Source organism: Pithys albifrons, chromosome 7 (genome assembly GCF_047495875.1).
Source record: "Pithys albifrons albifrons isolate INPA30051 chromosome 7, PitAlb_v1, whole genome shotgun sequence".
NCBI classification, from domain to species: Eukaryota; Metazoa; Chordata; class Aves; order Passeriformes; family Thamnophilidae; genus Pithys; species Pithys albifrons.
This window is the reverse complement of record NC_092464.1, coordinates 50,710,912-50,731,907: the sequence shown is the minus strand read 5'-3', so window position 1 is coordinate 50,731,907 and position 20,996 is coordinate 50,710,912. Positions and strand designations below refer to the sequence as shown.

Genomic DNA, 20,996 nt, shown 5'->3' with positions numbered 1-20,996 from the left:
CCCAGCAGCATTACTGACAGAAGTGGCTTGTGCCAACGTTGTTTCTTTTCCAGATCACTGCAAGGTCAAATGAAAGAAGCTCATTCTGTGTTAAGTCCATATCCTCATGCTCCTGTAGGATTAGTTTTCCAGCTTAATGCTACTTGATAAAGTCAGGAAGCCATATGTATAACAGAGTTAAACCTTCTGTTTATGACAAAGAGTTGGACATGTACATTTTTATTTTTCACTTCTGTCATAGTCTTTGTAATTCATATATGTAGATAAGTTATACATATATTTCTGATTTATATATATATATTTACATATATATATATTTATTTAGCATTTAATTTAATTTCATTCTTATAAATCTGGTAGATTTAGAGAGTCCTTCAAATCCAACACTGAAATTATTTTCATTAATTGATAAACTTCAAAATGTGTTTTTCCTGGTCTTTTGGAAACATAAATGTTGCAGCATTAGGTAAAATAGACATGAAAGAAAAAATTACAAATGATAAGTATCCATTATGGAAGGTAAAATGGTGCAAAGGAGTTCATTCATTTATGAGATAAATGCTTATCAGAAATTAATTTAAAAATGGTTTTCTTCATCATACAGGCTGTTTTCCCCATAAATATGTTGAATCAGACAAGTTTCTTCTAAGAGAGCCATGTAAGAATAAACTATCTCCTTTGAGGCCAAGTTGACAGAGTGCAATAGTCCGTAAAATCAGTGTATCTTTTACTTACCTTAATTTTCTTCTATTAGAATAATTCCTCAAAACCAGTCTTCAAGCAGTCTTCAGTGTTCTCAGAAAAGGATCAGAAGGGACTTTGGGATCTAAAAAGGACCATTTCTGTGTTGGTTTCAGTAAATCTCTTCATTTTTCTCACAGTGATCTACTTTGCTTTGTTCAGAAGGAATCGCTTCCAAAGCTCCGAAGCACAAGGCAGGAGTGTGATCAGCAGTTGCTGAGAACCCAAGGCAATGCAGTGTTAGGAAGTGGATGTAGCTGGGAAGAGAGGAATGTTTTTTGCAGTGACACCTTCCATCACTGTCCTGACTGGGCAGGCTCAGCTCACACAGCTCAGGTTCTCAGAGCTGGTATCATGCACAGCTGGGACAGGGCACTCACTGTTGGAGGGAAGGGATAGACAGCAAGGGAGCATAAAAAGAAGATTTAGAGTTAGAGGAAAGCAGGACAGGCAGCATCTGGTGCCCTGTGTTTTGTCTCTTGATTGCTTTTTCATTCCTTTTTTCTACCATCCTCTGTCTTTGCCTGGATAATTGAACTTGTGTTTATGTGTGGTGATTGTTTATATACAAGTGATCTTTGCAAAATAACAGTCATAGAAGGATTCTTTTCCTGGGATAAATCACTGGGAACATATATATGGATGAAGTAAATATATAAATAAAAAAAATTAAAATTCAAGTTTTGGAAAGTATTTACAATGCATGCATGAAATGTGTGTTGTTCTGATTCTCAATAAGCACCTGGATGTGAATTAATTTAAGTACATTTATTTATTGTTAGAATGATAATTATCAAAAGAAATTGTAATATTTAAGCTCTGAAAGTATAGGAATTACATAGAAGACACCTTCCTCAGAAAGTATAAGACTGCCTAGATCCTACTAATGCATTTAGGCAACATCTTCAAGTTTCTAAAGGTGTTCAGCCCCACAATTGCACGTAAGTATCAGGTAAAGCCAGATAGTTAAATTATTTGTCATTCTCTGTCATTCGAGACACATTTGTGGGACAAAAAGGCCAACTTTTTCCTCTTATACATGGCATTTGTCATATTAGAATGCCAGCATATTTAATGAGCATAATGAATTTTACATTTCTGCTGCTTATGTTGGTTTAATCTGGTGGCTAAGTGAAGAGTCTACTCAAGTGCAGCCTTCAGCTTCCAGGAGAAATGTGTGCATGGAAAGTAGTGTTTCAGGAATGGGCATGAAATGATCCCTGTACAAACTTATTTTTAGGAAGAAAAAAATCCTTGATAATTTTGCATGAAATCTAGACTTGCAGTTTTAATGCTGATGTTTTAATGGGATGTTCTTATTATACTGAGTGGAATGCTGTGTAGTAAAAGAAATATTCACTGTATTGTTGTGTTTTGGGGTATTTGAAATATTATTTCATAATATTTTGGTAGTTCTTTGAATTCACATTTCAGTTTTCATTTGAGATGGGTTTATTTGCAGGAGCTCCAGATGGATCAACAAGCTAAGAAACATCTTCAAGAGGAATTTGATGCTTCCTTGGAAGAAAAGGATCAACTTATTAGTGTGCTGCAAACTCAGGTAAGAGACTTCACCCAACAGCTGTTCTTCAAAAGTGCTCTTTTTACTTTTTAGCCATGTGTTTAGCTATATAATCCATATTCATGTTTTATTATAATTGCTGTGAAGTTGTAAAGCTTCTTGAGAATTTATGATTGTCTAGAAATTAGGTGCATCTTTTTGGTAGAGGATACCTGTGTAAAATCTCACTGATGTTAAAAATGATTGATTGATTGATTTGCACTTAGATATCTTGGTGATATCTTTGTTATCAAGACATCAGTATTAGCAGATGTCTGACCTAAAATAGGTTTGGTAAAATTTATGTGTTTTGCTTAATTGGTCTTTGCTTATCTACTAATAATTATAGTATTTTTGTTAATTTGAAGCGTAATTCTGATTGTTTTAAAGTGGTAAAATAATTCAGAGAGATTTTTTTCTTTTTCTACTTGCTAGTATCAATTTTATTTAACGCTCTCTAGCTTTGAAGATTAACACATGATCAACTTTGAATCCTTGGGATTTTTTTAACAAAAAGAACATTTTGTTTAGGTGTCGTTGCTGAAACAAAGGTTACAGAATGGTCAAATAGGCACTGAATTGCTTGATCAAAATATGCAATCAGAACCACAAGTTCAAAGTCCAACAAAAGAAGTCAATGCAGAAAATATTGTGGAACCAGGAAGCAATGGTAGGTATTGTGGCTTTTTCAAGAGCTTGAATTTTGGGAAATAAACCTGCTGTTATTTATGATGGAGTAACAATATTTAGTGCCTGTAAAATGCCAGCTCTCAGGCTACACGTTTGCCCAGGCAGTTTACTTTTATTTAACCTGCCAGTAGTTCCCACATGAAACTTTTGCAGACTCCCACAGGGATAAACATGTCACAGTTAGGCTATATTTTCTAGAAGGAGACAATTATTTTGAAAACAATGTGGCAGCTAGAGGACAGAATAACCCTTCTAAGATACTAAATTTTCATAAGAATTCAATTCAGATATGTCTTTCCTTTGTCAATATTGTTAATAACATTGTAATTATTGCTTTGTTGGTAGGTGTTGTTACTACCCCCTCTTAATATGATTAAGAGATGCTGTTCCCTGTAAGCAGGGACCTATCCCTGGTGTTTAGAGAAGAGACTAGTTGCCAGACTCTGTCTTTTGTTTGTGAGTTTGGGTTTTTTATTTTTTTAATTTTTTTTTCCATTGGCTTTATCAGTAACAAGTAAAAGCAAAGATCAATTTTGATACTCCTGCTATTGAATAACCTAAGTGTTCCCCACATCGGGAGGTTATTTGAATTACTGGAACTCTGAGTATCATGTATGTTTGTGATTACTGAGCAAGGGACATTATAATGCTAATATATAATATATAATAAAAGTATAATTCATTGATGCTCTTCATAACAGGGTAGGGTTCAGACAGAGGTAAATCTGCATCTTGAACTAATATTTGTTCAGCTATATCTGCTATGATTTTTGTATGTAGGGATGATTTGAAGGGGTAGATGAGAGATGTTCTCATCTAGGCCATGTTTGCTGTGGTGCTTAGTAAACAATGTAAGCATCAGGATTCCAGATGTTTTCCATGCTGGAGTCTACTTCTGGACTATAGCGTTTAAGACTTATGGTTGTGAACTGAACCTCTGAATTTGTCTGATCCTATTTTCATGCCAAGTACTCTTGCAGCCTGCAGAGCATCAGAGCAGGAACATGTGGTAAAATATTACCCAAATGTGGTAGTTACACAGAGAGATTCAAACTGGAAGAGGGTGGGTTTAGATTCTATATTAGGAAAAAACCCCTTCACTGGGAAGGTGGTGGGACACTGTAATGGACCAGTTGTGGATGTCCCATCCCTGGAATTGTTCAAGGCCATCCTGGATGGAGCTCTGAGCAACCTGGTCTAGTGTAAGCTGTCCCTGCCCATGGCAGGGGAGTTGGAACTGGGTAATCTTTTTAAGGTCCCTTCCAATCCAACCCATTCAGTGATTCTGAGAGTACAGCTCAGAAAGACACTAAGCATAACGTTTATCCTGCCAAATTCAGTATTGCCCAGCTGTATATTTTAGAACAAGCATCCATACCCAGCCCTGGGAAAGCAAGAATCACACATCCTGGAGTCTTGGGAGATGTCATTTGCTTTGCTTCACATTTTTTCCTGCATGTGCAGATTCTGTTAGTAGCAGCAGGCAGGTTTATAAATAATGATGAGTTTATAATTGCATAGAAAACTTTTCTGACAAATAGTTTGGTTTTGAAGTCAATAGAATAACTTGGGGTTTGTAAATCAATTTGATGTGAAAGAGTCTGTTTACTGCTCTGTGTATTTGTAGCACATTTCTGTCAGTTACAGGAGAAACTAGGAAGTTTTGCAGACTTGACTCAACTTTCTTTAGAGACCCATGAATCACCCACACTGTGAATGGTGAATCACAGAATCACACAGTATTCTGAGTCAGAAGGGACCCACAAGGATCATCAAGTCGAACTCTTAAGCCAATGACAGCTCTGCATTTTGGAAGTAGTGTACTTATGGTAATTGTTGTGTGCTATCTTGTAGAGGGTAGTGAAGATTCTGTTAAAGCACTGGAGACTCTGAATCAGAGGGTGAAGCGCCAGGAGAATTTGCTGCAGCGTTGTAAGGAGATGATTCGGACCCATAAGGAGCGCTGTGCCCAGCTAACCAACGAGAAAGAGGCACTTCAAGAACAGTTAGAAGAGAGGCTTCAGGAGCTGGAAAAAATGAAGGTGTGGAAAATGGTCTAAACTTTATGTATATCTATGAAAATACAGTCAGAACTCCCAGTATTTCCAAAATTTATTAATAGGGTAGACCATTAAACAAACTGTCCCTGTACTTTTTTGGAGCTACAGGTGAACCCACCTGGAATGAACATGCTGAGCAATTACACAAGGGCAGCAGAGTATGAAAGCTTACTGTATGAATAACAGTCAGAATGGTATCAGAAATAAGTAGTTGTGGGAAATAGGGGTGAGGAAAACACTGAGTTAGCACAGAGGTCAGAAGGTAGAGGGAAAAGTGGAACAGAGCTAAACCTTTAAGGGGTGGTGAAAGAGGTGTCAGTTATGTAAATTAACAGTAAAAACAGGCAGGGCAGTGTAGATCACTATATAGTGTACATAATGTAAGTGCAGTCCCAAAGCTCATAAATGAATATTTTGCTCAGTTTTCCTTTTAAGGCCATTAATGTTGAGTGTGGAGTAAAAGTAAGGTGATTGATAGTAATGGAGACATGAAAATGTGCTAAGTACAGCTGTACTCAACTTCAGTTATGGAGATCAGATTCCCATCTCTCTCTTCATTTCTGGTTTGAAAAAAACTCTGAAAGACTTAAGTATTTTAAGGACATTTTCCTGATCAAGGCCAGTAATGATCATTTATGTTGCATTGTTGAGATCCTCTTGTAAGCCAAGAGCAGGTGTCTTGGGCATGTTTCTTGTTATAGAAAGACCTCCACATGTGAAGGCTGTAACAAAGCCTTCAGATACCACAATTATTGTAGAAGCCAGAAGGCACCCACTGCGGGGAGATTTAAAAGTAATTGAAAGCTGCCTCCTTCAAGTTCCCTGGATTGTGTTTTGAGTTCTTCCTCCAAGGCATAGTGCAGGGTAAGAGCCAAACCTAAGCTGTTTGTCAACCAACTTCTGGTTGGGGTCTTGTTTCAGGACCTTCACATGGCTGAGAAGACTAAACTGATCACGCAGCTGCGTGACGCCAAGGATTTGATTGAACAGCTAGAGCAGGACAAGGTAAACAGAACTGTAGTTTTTGAGGACAGTATTTTAAAATGCAAAAAGCTGGCTTGTTGGTGTTAGAAGCTGTTCTTAGTGGTCTGATGGTCTGGTTTATGTTTTAATAAATAATTTAAGCCATCTGAGAATTTTATTGTATATATACCACAGGGTGTTTGTTAGGTTATACTTAATACTGCATGATGGTATTATTTAGGATGAAGCAGTTATACTGAATGCACTCCTTAATGTCAGCTTTAAAACAAACAAATTAATTAAAAAAATAGAGTGAAGGAAAAGTAACTGTAATTTCTGCAGAAAATGAAGGGTTTATCAGCTTTTTGCTGCTTAAAAGGTATTTTTTTTAATCACAGTCTTGGTGCTTGGAGTAACTTCTGTTGGTGTGACAAGTGATGTGACTAACATTGGATGTGCATGTTCTCTGAGGAGAAACATATGCTTACAGCCCTTTTAGTTTGGGTTTGTTTGCAGAATGCATGTTTCAAAGAAAAGTATATCAGAAGGAGGAAGTTTTTTGATGGTCCCTGGTTGCTGGAGTTCTTCTCACCACTAGATAAATTTTGAGAAGTCTTAAAAAATAATCCCTATTCTTATCTTTTTTTGGTTAGCATTTTCTGTTTCCCGACACAGAAAAAGACCACGATCTTTGGTCTTGTAGTAATAGTCTACAATTTATTCCTGACAAGGATTGTGTCCTGGCTTGAAATTGTTTCAGCTGTGTGTTTTATTTATTTGCTAGCTTTTTATCACAAGGACCTTTTCCATAGGGCATGGTAATTGCAGAGACGAAGCGGCAGATGCACGAAACACTGGAAATGAAGGAGGAGGAGATCGCCCAGCTGCGCGCTCGGATCAAACAGATCACTACGAAAGGCGAGGAATTGAAAGAGCAGAAAGAAAAATCTGAAAGAGCCGGTAAGAAATTCTGGAGATTATTAGTTTAATTATTAGCTTAAACATTAGAAAGCTTCAGTATGGTCTTTTAACACTCTTCCATCAGTTGTTGTTTGGAATGCATATTAACACACGCTCCTTTTCCTGATGTTCTGCCTATCACCCCTGCTAACATCAGTTACTAAGTTCACTTCCGGTCAGCACATTTTAGGGGCATTTTTGACTGGTTTGTCTCAGTTACCAATAAAACTGGAGTTGAGAAGGACATTGTCATATAATGCCACCAGAATTTTACACAGAAAACATGACAATGTAAAAGAGTTTGTGAACAAATAGAAATACAACTACAATAAGCATTTTCTTTCAATAATTCTAATGGAAGCATTTCTGACATCTCTTTAAGGAAACAGCAGTGATGATTCCTTTTGCTTCAGGCTTGCAACATGACATTTATGTAACTCTTATATGCTGTAGTTTGCTTTTAATGGAAATTACATAACATTAGTTATGTGTTCTTGCAATTCTCCTTTTGCTTAAAATGAAGTTAAACCTTTGTTTTTAAGTGAAATTTTTTTGTACTGTATCCATCAAAGTTCTTTTAGAATAATTTCATTTACTCTCATAGGCCTGTAAAGGAGCTCCCTCTTTTGGCAGAAGCTTGAGTGTAGGTTTAAATAAAATACTATACCTGTTTTTCTCTAAAGAGCGATGAGAAGTTCAGACAATACAGTTTGTAGTGGGTTATGTTAAATTCACATAGATTTAGACCCGAATTTGCAATTTTAAAGGTTAGTTTGGGTAGATCATTCTGCAGTAATACAGAAAAGCAGCTTGAACATCCATCTTGTGAAAGTAACAAACATTTTGATCAGGTGCCTTTCTCTCCTACCCTTGTAGGTTACGTGTGTCTTTTTAGCTCTGGAAATTCATTATTCAAAGTCAGCTAGTCCTGCTAAAGTTGAGTTTCGTTTGGTTCTTGGAGAGTAAGAAGCTCTTTTTCATGATTAAAAAAAGGAAGTTGAAGAATCTTTTAATACTTCTGTAGATATGAAGTTATTCTCATAGTTGTTTGAAATGCATTGGTTTTTGAGGCAGTAGAAACCTCTTAATTATGAAGTAGTATCTCCACCGCCTGCTAATACAGTAGTTTCTTAAGGTTTGCCAAGCCAGAAGCTGAAATTGGCTTTGAGGTGATGCTGTGGACACTTGTAAACCTGACCTATTTTAATGAGGAGTAATTTATTTAAATGAATAATATGTTGAGTACATGACACTTTTCTAGCAGGAGATTTTTGTGTCAAATATCTTCTTTTTTTAAGGAGAATTTTAAAGTACTTCTGGTAGTTTTTATAGTGTGTAAGTGTCAGCTTTGCTTTTGAGTGCATTTATTTTTGTACTCTGTTAGGTGTGTGTATATAACCGTTGGAACCCTAACTCTGCTTTGTTACATTGTTCAGTTACATCCTTGGCTTAAAGCATTCTGAAAATGCTGTGATGTACAATGAAAGTGTGGTTCACTCCAGTTGAACTAAATTGTTCAGGAATTTTAGAAAACCACTGTGCATATTGGGAGAGCCTGAAATTACTTGTAGGTCTCAGCCTTTGAGTTGCCCTGGTTTTATGAATTTGGCAACTTCATGTATTTGAGGTCAGCATTTAAAGTTCTGGGTTTTGGCTCTATAACCTGAGATGTCTGTCACAGAATCACAGAAGGGACCACAGTGGGTCATCTGGTTTAACCTCCCTGCTCGAGCAGGGTCATCCCAGAGCCCAATGCATGAGGTTGCATCCAGACTGTTGGATTCTAGACTTCCATTCCTATATGATGAATGATTTAGTGAAGAATTGATTTCATGGAATGAAGTAGAAATGTTAATGTTGTAGCAAAGTGAGGATAAGCATAGTGCCCTTCTATGTGAAATTTATTTTTGGTATTGGAGTCTAAAAAGTGGTATAGTTTTCCACATAATCTTTTTAACTTGCCTGATGTTACATGTCTAGCATTTTGCCTTGTAATTCAGTGACTTTAATGAATTGCTCCAGAGTCTGATTGAATGTGAATGCATTTTTGTGCAATGAAATAGTGAAAAGATATGTATGCTTATTTTTTGCTGTGTTGTGTAAACTGTGTCTTGGTTCTCCCCAGTTGAAGTTCATTTTCTTTGTAGTTAGAGGTACATTATGTGAAAATCTCACAGAGCATCTTGTTTTTTTGTGCATCCACACATGCCAATAAGTGAATCATGGTGCCTTTCCCAAGCCTTGTATGAACAGGACTGGGGTAAGGGCTCTGTTTTCTTACATCACACGTTGGGTGCTTGAGCTGGGCTCTAAAAAGTAAATTCTGTGCTTCTCAGGCATTTCTACTTGAAGTAACTGCAACTCATTTTTTAACACTTTGTGTTGCAAAGAATATTTACGTTTTACTTCAACAAAGCTCTTCTTAGCCTTTGTAAATTTACTGGTGAACTGAAGTCTGTTTCTCCTGAGACTACCTGGCATAACTCCTTTCTGACTTCTCAGGATGCAGATTATGGACTTACTTGTATTCTGTTCAGTAAACAATATAGTCTTTAGAAAGCAAATTCAACTCTTTGTAGGCAACATTTCTTTGTAAGGTTAATTAACCTATGCTTTGCACCTTTCTACAGAGAAAAAAAAATAAATCTTATATTGTGGATTTAAAATCCTGCCTAGCTGCACAAATCAGCTCTATAAAATTATTAATTTGACCTTTGTTTCTCGAGATTTGGACAAGATGAGCCCTTTGGCAGCCTGTTCAGTGTTCCCTTCGTAGTGTTGGGCACTGGATGGCGCTGGAAGCTGAAGGAAGGTCACAGAATCACAGACTATTCTGAGTTGGAAGGGACCCACAAGGATCATTGAGTCCAACTCTTAAATCAATGGCCCATACAGGGGATTGAACCCACGACCTTGGCATTATTGGAACCACGTTTTCACCAACTGAGGTCTGTGGTGCTGGGTGAGGCAGCGAGGAGGCTTTGCAGCCCCAACTGGTGTCCCATGGGGTGGGACAGGCAAGGCAGAGGGACAGAGCTGGTGCTTTGGAGTGGGGTGGGTAACACAGTCAAATCTCCAGCACGTGTTTTATAAGGCTCAGTTTTGCAGCCTTACCCTCTGCTCACACTTGGTGTTTGGGGATTTGCATAATGCACTGGAAGGTTTCCAGTTTGGCTTGGTCACCTGAAGGGGGTTGTGAAAGACTGACCTGAGGCACTGTTGGTGTGCTTGTTACTGATTATAATTGTTACTGATTCTAATTTGCTCCTGTGCCTTTGTGAGACTTCATTCAACCAGGACTTTGGTTGGAAGACCTTCCCTCAACAAAGCTCTGCAGGTTGGAGAAGAAAACGGGCAGTGCCTTTACTCTCTGCATGTAGAAGAGATGTATTTAAATAAAAACATGGACTTTATTCCAGCTTTTATACATGATAGTATTAAAATCTCCGACAGATTAAAAATAACAATAACAATGGAGACCATATTCTGTCTACTTTGTGATAGTTTAGCCCTCTGCTGGTTTGAAATTTGGTTGTGTCGTGCTACGCTAGAATTAACTACTTTCAATAAAAATGTTCTGTTTTGCTTAAGTGCCAGAAGTGCCTGAGATGCACATAATTCAACTTTTAGAGAGCTAAGTGTGTTTCTGTGAAGTGTTGCTTCTTTGTGCTTTCATACCCTCTTGGCTTTTTATGCATCAGCTTCTGTCTAGCTTTTCTATTAGCATCCTGCTTGTGATTGTGGTGATGCAGCTGTTGTTCTGCATGTTGCTCAGCAATTCCATATCAGTAGTCAATCCTAGTGTGAACCTCAGTCTTCTCTTTGGCAAATTTGTGGGCTATGGAAAATGCATTCTCTTTCCTTTTGCAGAAGTAATAGTTTCTCAAATGGAAATAAAGTGCTCAGAAGATCAGAAAATGTATATGGAAAAGTGAAATAATCTTGTTCTTGCAGGCTTTAGTTTCAAGCTGTACTTTCTGAAGGTCTGTAGGGTGTTTTTTGGTTGGTTTTTTTTTTTTAATTTTTATTTTAAAAAGGACATCTCTGCTGCTGTAATACTGAAGGACTTGGCCAGGTTTTCTTGGCTGTGCCTCCTTTTGTAAGGACTGAGAGGAGTGTCAGGGAAGTCAGTAGCATTCCCCAAACACAGTTCTGCAGGTTGTGTTCACAGTCAGGTTGTGCTTGGGGTGGCAGTGAGGCAGATTTTTAAACTGAGATTGGCCGTGGCACTGAGTGCCATGATCTGGTAAAGGGACTGGAGTTGGTCCAAGGGTTGGACTTGATGATCTCGGAGGTCTTTTCCAACCCAATCCATTCCACGATTCTATGACTTGAGCCCTGTGAGTTGCAGGTGGCAAATGCCTTGGTGGGGGCTGTGAAGAACTGTGCAATACAGAGAGCTGTAAGCCTTGTGCATGCTTGTGTTATAGTTTAGATTGTTTTCCTGTTTGAAATAATTTATATTGCTCTTAATTTTTTTAAATACTTTCCATATTTAAGCAGAACCAGAAGTGAAAAAGCGGATACAATGGTGTGCTTGGGTATTGCCAGAGTCAGTGACAGCCCTCTTTGGCCCTGAAGCATAATTGTTGCTGAGAGTAGTCAGAAAAAGGCTGCCTTAGAAAACAGAATAATACCCTGAAAAAGGTCAGAATTTGGGTGAATGCAGTTTTATGAAATTAAGTTACTTGAAAACATATTTGCAGCATTGCCTCAACAGCTAGTGGTTAAAATCTTCAATGTTATCAAAAGATATGGAATGGAAATTATTATCCACTTCTCAAACTCATGCCTGAATGTTATTGCACACAATTTTTGCAAGAATTTCTGTGAATGCCTACTAAGTAATGGTGACTCAAAGAAACTGGAGATGTGCAGGTCACTTATGATTTTCTTTTGGGGATAGAACTAACGAAGAAAGCTGATTGTAGTAAATAACACTACAAAAATTATTTTGTTCTGTCTCCTCCTAAAATAGAATCCAAGTAGTCCAGGGTGTAGTAGAACAATGTACTTTCAGGGCATTGTACTCTGATCAATTAGTCTTGATCTTGTCACTCTGATTTTGAATTTTGTACAGGTATTTTGCCAAAAATCTATTAGGCAAAATATTAACCATATAGTGGAGTGTTTTGAGACTAAATTTTTCTTATATGCAGCCGAGGGGTTTCCATGTTTGTGATCCATTCAGGAGAAGAGATTTCCCAAATAGTGATCAAACTCTAGTCCTGTGCAATTCTTTAAAGCTTCTGACATCAACTTTAGTGAGGAACACAGGTGTTGGTACTGAATAACAGTAATAAAGCAGCTCACAATAGAGGAATTTATTTTCCTTCTTTTTATATCTAAATTATCACTGATGAAGTGAATGAAATATGTTAGGATACATCTCCTTAGCATGGGATGAAGATGGGGAATTATTGCTTCCAATTTGTAAATTAAAATATGTTTCAGTGGATTTGTGCATCTTAGACAGGGAAAAATAAATTTCATCACTTCAGCTCAAGTGTTCTTTTGAAACATCTTAGAGCTATTCAAGTTTTGTGGGAGGAATTTTTTTTCAATTGTATTTTATTGTTGAAGTTTAGGAGCACAGGACAGTCTTCTTAACACTGGGGCATTTTTCCAGGGTCTCTGAATTGCACTCATAGTTGTGTACATTAAGTGTAAGTAGTGAAAAAGTGAGATTGGCAAAGCCATCTCTGTGGTTTCTGTGAAACCCACAGTTTAAAGAGAAGATCTTTCAGGTTTTACAGTTTATAGTTAGCACCTCTTAAGTAAATAAAATATTATGTTTCAGTGCTCTATTCAGGAAGAACTGTTTCATGATTCACTAAAAACTGACTTGCATAGTAGTCATTCTTGCTTTATGTTTCTGTCTGTTTGTTGTAGTGGACAAACAACCTGTGAATTGCCTTTTCTTTGTGCAGGTGTTTTCCTCTTTTTCAAAGTTACTCTGCAAGTATAGGCAGAAGAGGAGCCACAGTTTGTTCACTTACATGGTTTGTGTGTTTTGTAGTGATTTTAGGGGAAGAAATAGAAGATGCAGGATGTATTGGAAGAAATTCACAGCTATTTGTCCATTCACTTTCCTTTCTAGATAATAAACACATGAATTCTTGATGTATTCCTAAATTCATTCTTCTCTTACTTAGGTAATTCTTCTGTCAAAGGACACAGATATTTCTTCACTATCACACACTTTTTTTTTTTTCCTGGCAGCTTTTGAAGAGCTTGAGAAGGCTCTGAGTGTTGCCCAAAAGACAGAGGAAGCCCGGAAAAAACTGCAGACAGAAATGGATGAAAAAATTAAAGCAGTAGAAAAGGCAAGTGAGGAAGAGAGGTTAAATCTTCAACGGGAATTAACCAGAGTGAAACAAGAGGTGGTTGAGATTATGAAGGTAAAAGCTTAATTACAATTAAACAGTAGTTGCAAAATACATCAATATATCAGAACTTTGTTATAATTTTGCTATTTAATAAAGTCTAGATAAGTTACTTTCTGTGATTAATGATTTTCTTAAAATAGAAAAGTCCTCAATTTAAAATGAGTACATTAGGAGCATGTAAAAAACAACTGTATTACTCTTTGTTTCATGGTATTGAATAAAGTCATTTATTAGAAGTACTTTGAGACTAAAGGAGTAAAAAAGAAGACATTAATGGCAGTGAGCTCATGCATCTCAACCAGGATTTTATGTTTTAATAGTAAGAAATTTTAATTTTTATCCTAGCTGGGTATGTGTAAATGTTTAAGAACTTGTTGTTGAAGTGTATGCTGGTTAAGGATTGCGAAAATGTGCTTCATCTGGTGTATTCAGGTGGGAATTGCAGGAGCACTGCACATGCATTGCAAAGCTGTAAATTTGAACACCTTGAAATTACTGTTCTTGTGTTGACATTTGTAGTGGTATTAATGTTTGCAGTAGAATACTCTGATGCTTCAGAGGAAAGGACTGATGTGCTTTACATAATTCTTAAATGAAGCACATGTACAGGTTGTAGGTAACTGTCTTTGTACAAAGAGTATCACCACTTGACTTTGTGGCTCATGAACTAACAATAATACAGGGAAAGCTGCAGAAAGAAGTTCTCTGTCCAATGTATTATCACATTTGAGTTGAAAACACTAAGTCTGCCTTGGTAGAAGAGTCCTTAGAAAGTGTGGCATACCTTTTCCTGGAACTGTGACAGACCTGAAAAGGAAGGTGGGCAACTTCAAGCTTGAAAATAAGACCTGTCAGGGCTTCGTATGAACTGATTGTTACTTATTCAAAGGGAACAAAGAGGTGGTTCTGGTTTCTTCTCACTGTTGCACTGCTTTTCTTGTTATGAAATAATACAAAGTGGTTTTTGTTACTTAATAATTTAAAATGAGTTTTTCTGACTGATTCACAGAAGTCTTCAGAGGAACGAGTTGCTGAACTAGAAAAAATCCATGAAAAGGAAATGGCTGCCAAAGACCAGGAGCTAAATGAGAGATTACAGGCCCAAGAAAAGGAGTTCCAGGAGAAGATGAAGGCCGCTCTTGTGAGTAAACCTAAAATGCATAGAAAGACATTTCTCTGAGGGAGAGTTGGGATTAGAAGACTAGATCTGTCACTGTTCCATAGTGAGAGTCCTTCCGTGCTCAAAGATGGGAGTGTTCTCTAAAAGTCAAATATCTCACAGACTTCAGCAGTGTGAAGAGAAAGCAGCTGCAGTGACCAGGACTGAATAATGGTAATTTATCACTATCAATGCTCACTAACAGCTGCATCTTTTGTGAATAGTTTCCTGTTTTGAAAATCTTACTTAGACTTGTTTTTATAATTTCTTCCTCTGGATCACTGACAATTAGCCACAGCAACCTAGAGTAAAAGAAGTACAAAGAATGAGGCTGTTATTTGAAAAGTGTTGGTGTGGTTGTCTGGTTGTGTTGTGTTATGTGAACAGGGTTAACTGTTTGACTTCAGAAAAAGAATTTTCTTCTCCATCAGGCTGGGAGGAATCATTGGGATTCTTTGCTCTTTTTCTTGAACTATAATCAGCTTCAGATTAGATGGGTTTTTATGCCACTCCGTGATGGATGGTGACTGGGACTGAGGCACTTCCACAGTCCTATCCTGACTATATTTTCTACCAGTTTCTCAGGTTATTTTCTTAATTATAAGGAACAGAAGCTTAAAATTACATTGCCATAGAATCAAAGGAGAACAGACCTTTATTTCTCTAAAGATGTGATTCTCAATTAATAGTGGTAAAAAAAACCAAAATGAAAGGCTGGATTGCATAATGTTTTTAATGCAGAGAGAAGGCAAATTATTCTCGAGAAAATGGAAGTTATTTATTAAGAATTTGGTTTCACATATGAAATACAAACTCTGTGTGTGTGTATGGAAAATAAGGGTGATTAGTGTATGACTCCTATTAACTGGTTTGAAAATACTGGACCGTAATGTTTTTGAAGGTGTAATGACTGTATTTATAGTTTATTATTTCAGTTGTATTTCTTCATGCAGGAAAAAAATCAGAGTGAGTGCTTAAAAACCCTTCAAGAGCAAGAGCAGCAAGAATCCCTGGCCTTAGAAGAAGTAGAGCTGCAGAAGAAAGCCATACAGTCTGAGTGCGACAAAAAACTTCAGAAAATGCATCAAGAAGTAGAGACTTTGAGAACTGTGAGTAAAGATTCCAAAAGAGTAAACAAGTACAAGTAGTCCTTGCAGTATGAGCTTAACTGTGACAGGTTTACAAATAGGGTGGGTTTGTTGTGATTGGGTTGTTTTAGTCCTTCAGTGCTTCCCATTGCCCTCCCCAATTGCTGCAGCTCCCAGTCTTCCCACAAGATTAGATGGCAAAATATGGAAATACATTCACTTTGTATCATGGCATGAGATGGGAATTTGTCTCCATCTACATAATTTTTATGTATTGTGTAGAAGTTAAATGTCAGGCTGGTTAATTTTTGGGTATTGCTACATTGCAAACACTTACAAGGATACTTCAGTAAGTAAAAATTTTGCTTAAATTTTTCAGTTCTCCTTGGCTTTATGTAATGGGTAAGATTGCATTATCTGCTAGTGCAAGTGTGTACGTTATTCCACCACTTCCAAGTATTAGTTTGGAATTTTTGCCTGTAGAAGCATTGAAACTTCACAGCAGCATTTCCATGAGAGGTGGAATTCAGATAAATCAGGCGATAGGTGCAAAACCCCATAATACCACCAGAGATTCCCAGTCTCTTTCATTCTATATGTTGGTACTTTAGCTTAAGGAGAAAATGCAAACATATTTCTCATAAATATCACATGACTTACTTTGTTTGAATTAGTTGCATTCTTTTCAAGTTTTTATTGTGTTTATTTTCACTGCAGTGAAACAGAAAGTTTTTTATTAAGTAACTAATTCTCCATAATAGAAGCAAAAGTGAGAACAAAATAGATGAATGGAAAGCTTACAGAAAAAGTTGATATCCATTAAAAATAATGGAAAAAGTGACTTGTAGTTATGTCAGCTTGGTAAGATTTTTAAAAATTTAATTGTTACCTCTTGAATATTCATATTCTTTTAAAACTGTATTCTTTTACAGAGGATTCTTGAACTGGAGAGCTCTCTGGCAAAGTATTCACAAGATGACAGGAAGCAGTCAGAGGAATTAAGTACTCTCATAGAGTCTGAAAAAAGGCAACACAGTCAGGAAATCAATGATATGGTTGAAAAACACAATAAAGAACTGGAGAACGTGAAACAGCAGCAGGAAAGTCTTTGGACAGAAAAACTTGAAATTTTAAAGCAACAACAAATAACTGAAATAGAAAAAATAAGAGAGAAGCAACAACAGGAGATAGATACCATTTTGAAAGAGAAAGAAGCAGTTTTCTCTGCACACATAGAAGAGATGAATGAAAAAACATTGGAAAAACTTGATGTGAAGCAAACGGAATTAGAAGCATTGTCTTCTGAGCTCTCAGAAGCACTAAAAATACGTCGTGATTTAGAGCAAGAGCTCTCAGAATTGAATAGTAAAGTGTGTGAAGCAAAGCAAGAATTGGAAGGAAAGTTGGAAGAGGAGAGGAAACAGCACAATGAAGTGATTGAAAAAATGTTAAAAGAGCATGAAATGTCTATTCAAGGTGTTGAGAAGGTACTCAAAGAGGAACTCAACAAGCTCAAGCAATCACTGGAGGAGAAGGACAGACATTTGGAGGAATTAAAAGCACATGAACAGAAACTAAAGGAATCTGCAGAAAGATCTGAAGCTGAACTTGTTCAAATGTCTGCAAAGTTAGAGGAGCAAAGCAATGAAAAAATAACTTCTCTAAGACAGCAGTATGAATGTCAGCTGGAGGATCTACAAAGAAAGGCTGATGAGATGAAGAGAAGTCTAACTGAGAAGGAAAATGAAGTTGAGCACATGAAGTTACAGAACAAGGAAGTGGAAGAGCTTAGACAGAAACTGTTAGCCACAGAGGAGAGAATTGGTGCTATACAAGGAGAGTGTGAAAGTAAACTGAAATGTCAGGAAAAGAAAATGGAAAAAATGAGGCAGAAATCAAAAGATATGCAGGAAACTTTCAAAAAGAAACTTGCTGAGCAGGAAGCTAAACTAAAAAACGAGCTTGAAAACAAGCAATTGGAGTTCAGTCGGAAAGAAAGTGAATTCAATGCTAAAATGTTGGAAATGGCACATGCCAGCTCAGCTGGAATCAATGAAGCTGTGTCAAAATTGGAATCTAATCAGAAAGAGCAACTGGAGAGTCTTGCTGAGGATCATAGGAGGAATTTGGAAGAAGTTATCCAAAGCTGGGAAAAGAAACTTAATCAACAGGTTGAAGAGCTCCAGGAAAAGCATGATATGGAGCTGCAAGAGAAAGAGCAGGAAGTTGGAGACCTGAAAGAGAAGCTTGCCACCTTCAGTGCTGAAAAGGAAGACTCCAGAACAGAAATAACCCAACTGAAGGAAGAAAAAGCTAAAAGGGAGGAGTGCCTGAAGGAATTGCAAGAGCAGCTAAGGCAGTCAGTGGGGAGGGTGAATGCTTTGTCAGATATGGAAAGTGACCTGAAAACACAGTTGAAAAAATTGGAAAATGATCTTAAACAGTCCTTGAAAGAGCAGACAGAACTTCAGGAACAGCTTAGTAAACAGAAGGCAGTGGAAGAGAAGGACAAAGCCAGAATTACTGAGCTGGTTGATACACTGAAAACTCTTGAAGAGAAACTCCAGACTGTGCAATCTTCTCAGGATAAAGATCATAAAAATTATGAGAAAAAAATAGAGGCAATTCAGCTAAAAGAAATGGAGTTTAAAAGGTTGTCAGGAGAACTTACAGCCCAGTTAGATTCTTATTTGAAGAATGTCGAAGCTTCATTGCAAACAAAAGGCAATGAATTAATTGAAAAATGTAATGAAAAAATTGGCAGAGTAACAGGCAAAATTGCAGACTGTGAGCGCCGGACTGCCAAAGTTAAAGAAGCAATGTTAGTCAAAACAAGTAAGGTAACTGAACTAGAGGCTCAGCTTAGAGAAATAACAGAGCATCATTCTGCTGCTACTGCTTCTTTGCAAAAGTCAATGCAAGTGCTGCAAGAGAAGGACAATTTAATCCTGTCCATGACAGCTGACATGGAAGGACTTGTAAGAGAAAAGGAACAATTGCAGACGGAGGGGGGTCATCAAAAGCAAGCAGCGTCAGAGAAAGAAACTTGTATAACACAGCTGAGGAAAGAGTTATCTGAGAATATTAATGCTGTTACATCAATGAGGGAGGAACTCCAGGAAAAACAATCTGAAGTGTCTGCTCTCAACAAAACAATTAATGACCTTAATGTTAGACTTGAAGGCACAGTAAGTTTAGCAGAGAAGGAAGCAGCCCTGGCTCTGTTAACTAAGCAACATCAAGAGGATCAGTTGCAGTTGCTGAACCAGATACAAGAATTGTCATCCAGAGTTGAGACGCTGAGTCAAGAAAAAGCATCAGCCCTTGATCAGGTAGATCATTACATGGCCCAGCTCTCAGAGTTGAAGATGAAAGCACAAACCAGCCTTACACAAAATGATGATACTATTAAAGATTTGCAGAGGAAACTTGAATTAAGCAATACTGAAACCAATAAAAAAGACGAAGAACTAAATAAACTGAAGGAACAGCTGGCTAAACAAAACAAGAATCTTGATAGTTTAAAAAGTGAATTGGAACAAAAGCAGAACAGGAGAGAAAAGCAAGAAAGCGAGTTAACCTCAAAGTTAAAAAAACAAGCAGCAAAAATTGCTGAACTGGAAAAACACATTGCTCAGAAAACTTCAGAAAATGATGCCTTGGTGGAGGAACTTAAAAAGTGTAATGAACAGAAAGACACTGAGAAAAAAGAGATAGCTTGGCAACTCCAGCAGGCAGAGAAGGTGGCTTTTGAAAAGGACAGTAGATTTAAGAAGGCTGAAGAAAAAGTGCTTAATCTTGAGAAGCAAATAGATTCTCTGAAAGCTGATTTTGAAGCAAAGGAGAGGGAGTTTGATGAAATGAAGTCAGTGCTGCTTAAAAGCAAAGAGGAAGAACTGAAAGAATTAGAAGAGAGATTGAATGCAGAGAACAGCACTAAACTGACAGATCTGAAAAAGAAGGCGGAGCAAAAAATAGGTTCTATTAGAAAGCAATTAATGTCTCAGATGGAAGAAAAGGAACAGAAATTTAAGCAAGATAGAGAGGATCAGTTAAGAGAGTTGGAACAGAAAATGCAGGAGAAAGAAGCCAAAATTGAGTCCTTAGAGGAAAAAATTAAGTCAACAAAAGATTCCACAGAATTAGAGAAGGAAATGCTGGAAAAACTAGACAGTGTGAAAACTGCTGTAGAACAAGAAAAAAATAACATGCTTGAGAGTGTTCAGCAGTCATACAAAGAGAAAATGGACTTGTTACAGAAGGGCCTGGCTGAAAAAGATGAATTATTGCAGAAGTATGAGAAGGAACAACGAGAAAGTAATGACTCTTACCTGGAACTGCAAAACAAACAGAAAGAACTCCTTAAAAAACTAGAATATGTTGAGAAGAGCCATCAGGAGGAGCAGCGTAGGACTGAAAGCCTCAGGAAAGAACTTGAGGAGCAAACCAAAAAGTACTCGTTGTTGGTAGATGAGCATGCTCGTTGTGGCGGTGACGTAGCAAACAGCAGGGAAGAGCTGAAAGGAAAAGAACAAAAACATCTTGATATGGAAAATACGATTGGAGATTTCCAGAAAAAGTTGCAGGAAAAGGAGACAGTCAGTCAGTCTTTAGAACAGAAGATAAAAGAGTTAGAAAACAATCTAGCGAAGAAAAATGAAGAGCATAAGATTGAGATGGAAGATACAAGTTTAAGGTATGAAGAAAAGCTAAAGTGTTTACAGCAACAGCTGGATGAAAGAAATGGCAGTCTGAAAGCTTTTGAGGAGAATGCTGAAGAGAAGGCTAAATCTGTTGTGGAGCTGCAGAAGTCACTTGGTGATATGCAGAACCAGCAGAAGGACTTACAGACTAAACTGGAAGAGACTGAAAGGGAGAAACAGAAACTGCGCAAAGAGGTGAATAATCTTCAAAAAGATTTGCGTACTCTGCGGAAAGAACATCAGCAAGAGCTTGACATAGTAAAGAAGGAGTCCTTAGAAGAAATGGAGCAGAAAATCAGGTAAACTCTTAGATCCTCTTTGTGTTGCCATTTCTGCTTTAACCACTAAAACCTCAAGAATACTTTCCTAAAGATCAGTTTTTAATGAGGAAATAATGGCCAGTAATTTTCTGTTATTTTTTTAAAAAGACTTTGAGAAACAGAAGGAAAAGAGGTTTGACTTTTCACGTCTAATCTGTTTCAGTGATGGTCATCTTCAGCATTGCCAAAGCATTACATACAATTCTATTTTTCTCAAATGAAGGAAATGAAGTTTAAAACTTGGTACTGAGAGCTTCACATTCAGATGTTATTAGGAATTGTTCATTTGTACTGCACAAAATGTGGTGCAATGCTCAGCACTCTTAATAGTTCCTCAAGCAATGAATTCCCTAAAAATTGAG

General features: G+C 37.2%; 1 protein-coding gene across 6 annotated transcripts in view; it reads left to right on the top strand.

The window, feature by feature from the left end:
• The window catches only part of GOLGA4 (golgin A4), a 56,841-nt gene that overhangs the window by 23,504 nt on the left and 12,341 nt on the right, over positions 1 to 20,996 (top strand). For 4 of the 6 annotated variants that reach the window (XM_071561541.1, XM_071561539.1, XM_071561540.1 and 1 more), the window contains exons 7-15: positions 2,204 to 2,302; positions 2,834 to 2,972; positions 4,847 to 5,034; positions 5,974 to 6,057; positions 6,828 to 6,975; positions 13,198 to 13,376; positions 14,374 to 14,505; positions 15,477 to 15,632; positions 16,544 to 20,613. In XM_071561541.1, coding sequence (XP_071417642.1) covers positions 2,204 to 2,302; positions 2,834 to 2,972; positions 4,847 to 5,034; positions 5,974 to 6,057; positions 6,828 to 6,975; positions 13,198 to 13,376; positions 14,374 to 14,505; positions 15,477 to 15,632; positions 16,544 to 20,613 — 5,195 coding nt within the window. The remainder of the gene's footprint in view (positions 1 to 2,203; positions 2,303 to 2,833; positions 2,973 to 4,846; positions 5,035 to 5,973; positions 6,058 to 6,827; positions 6,976 to 13,197; positions 13,377 to 14,373; positions 14,506 to 15,476; positions 15,633 to 16,543; positions 20,614 to 20,996) is intronic. The other 2 variants (XM_071561542.1, XM_071561544.1) reach the window with 2 other exon arrangements.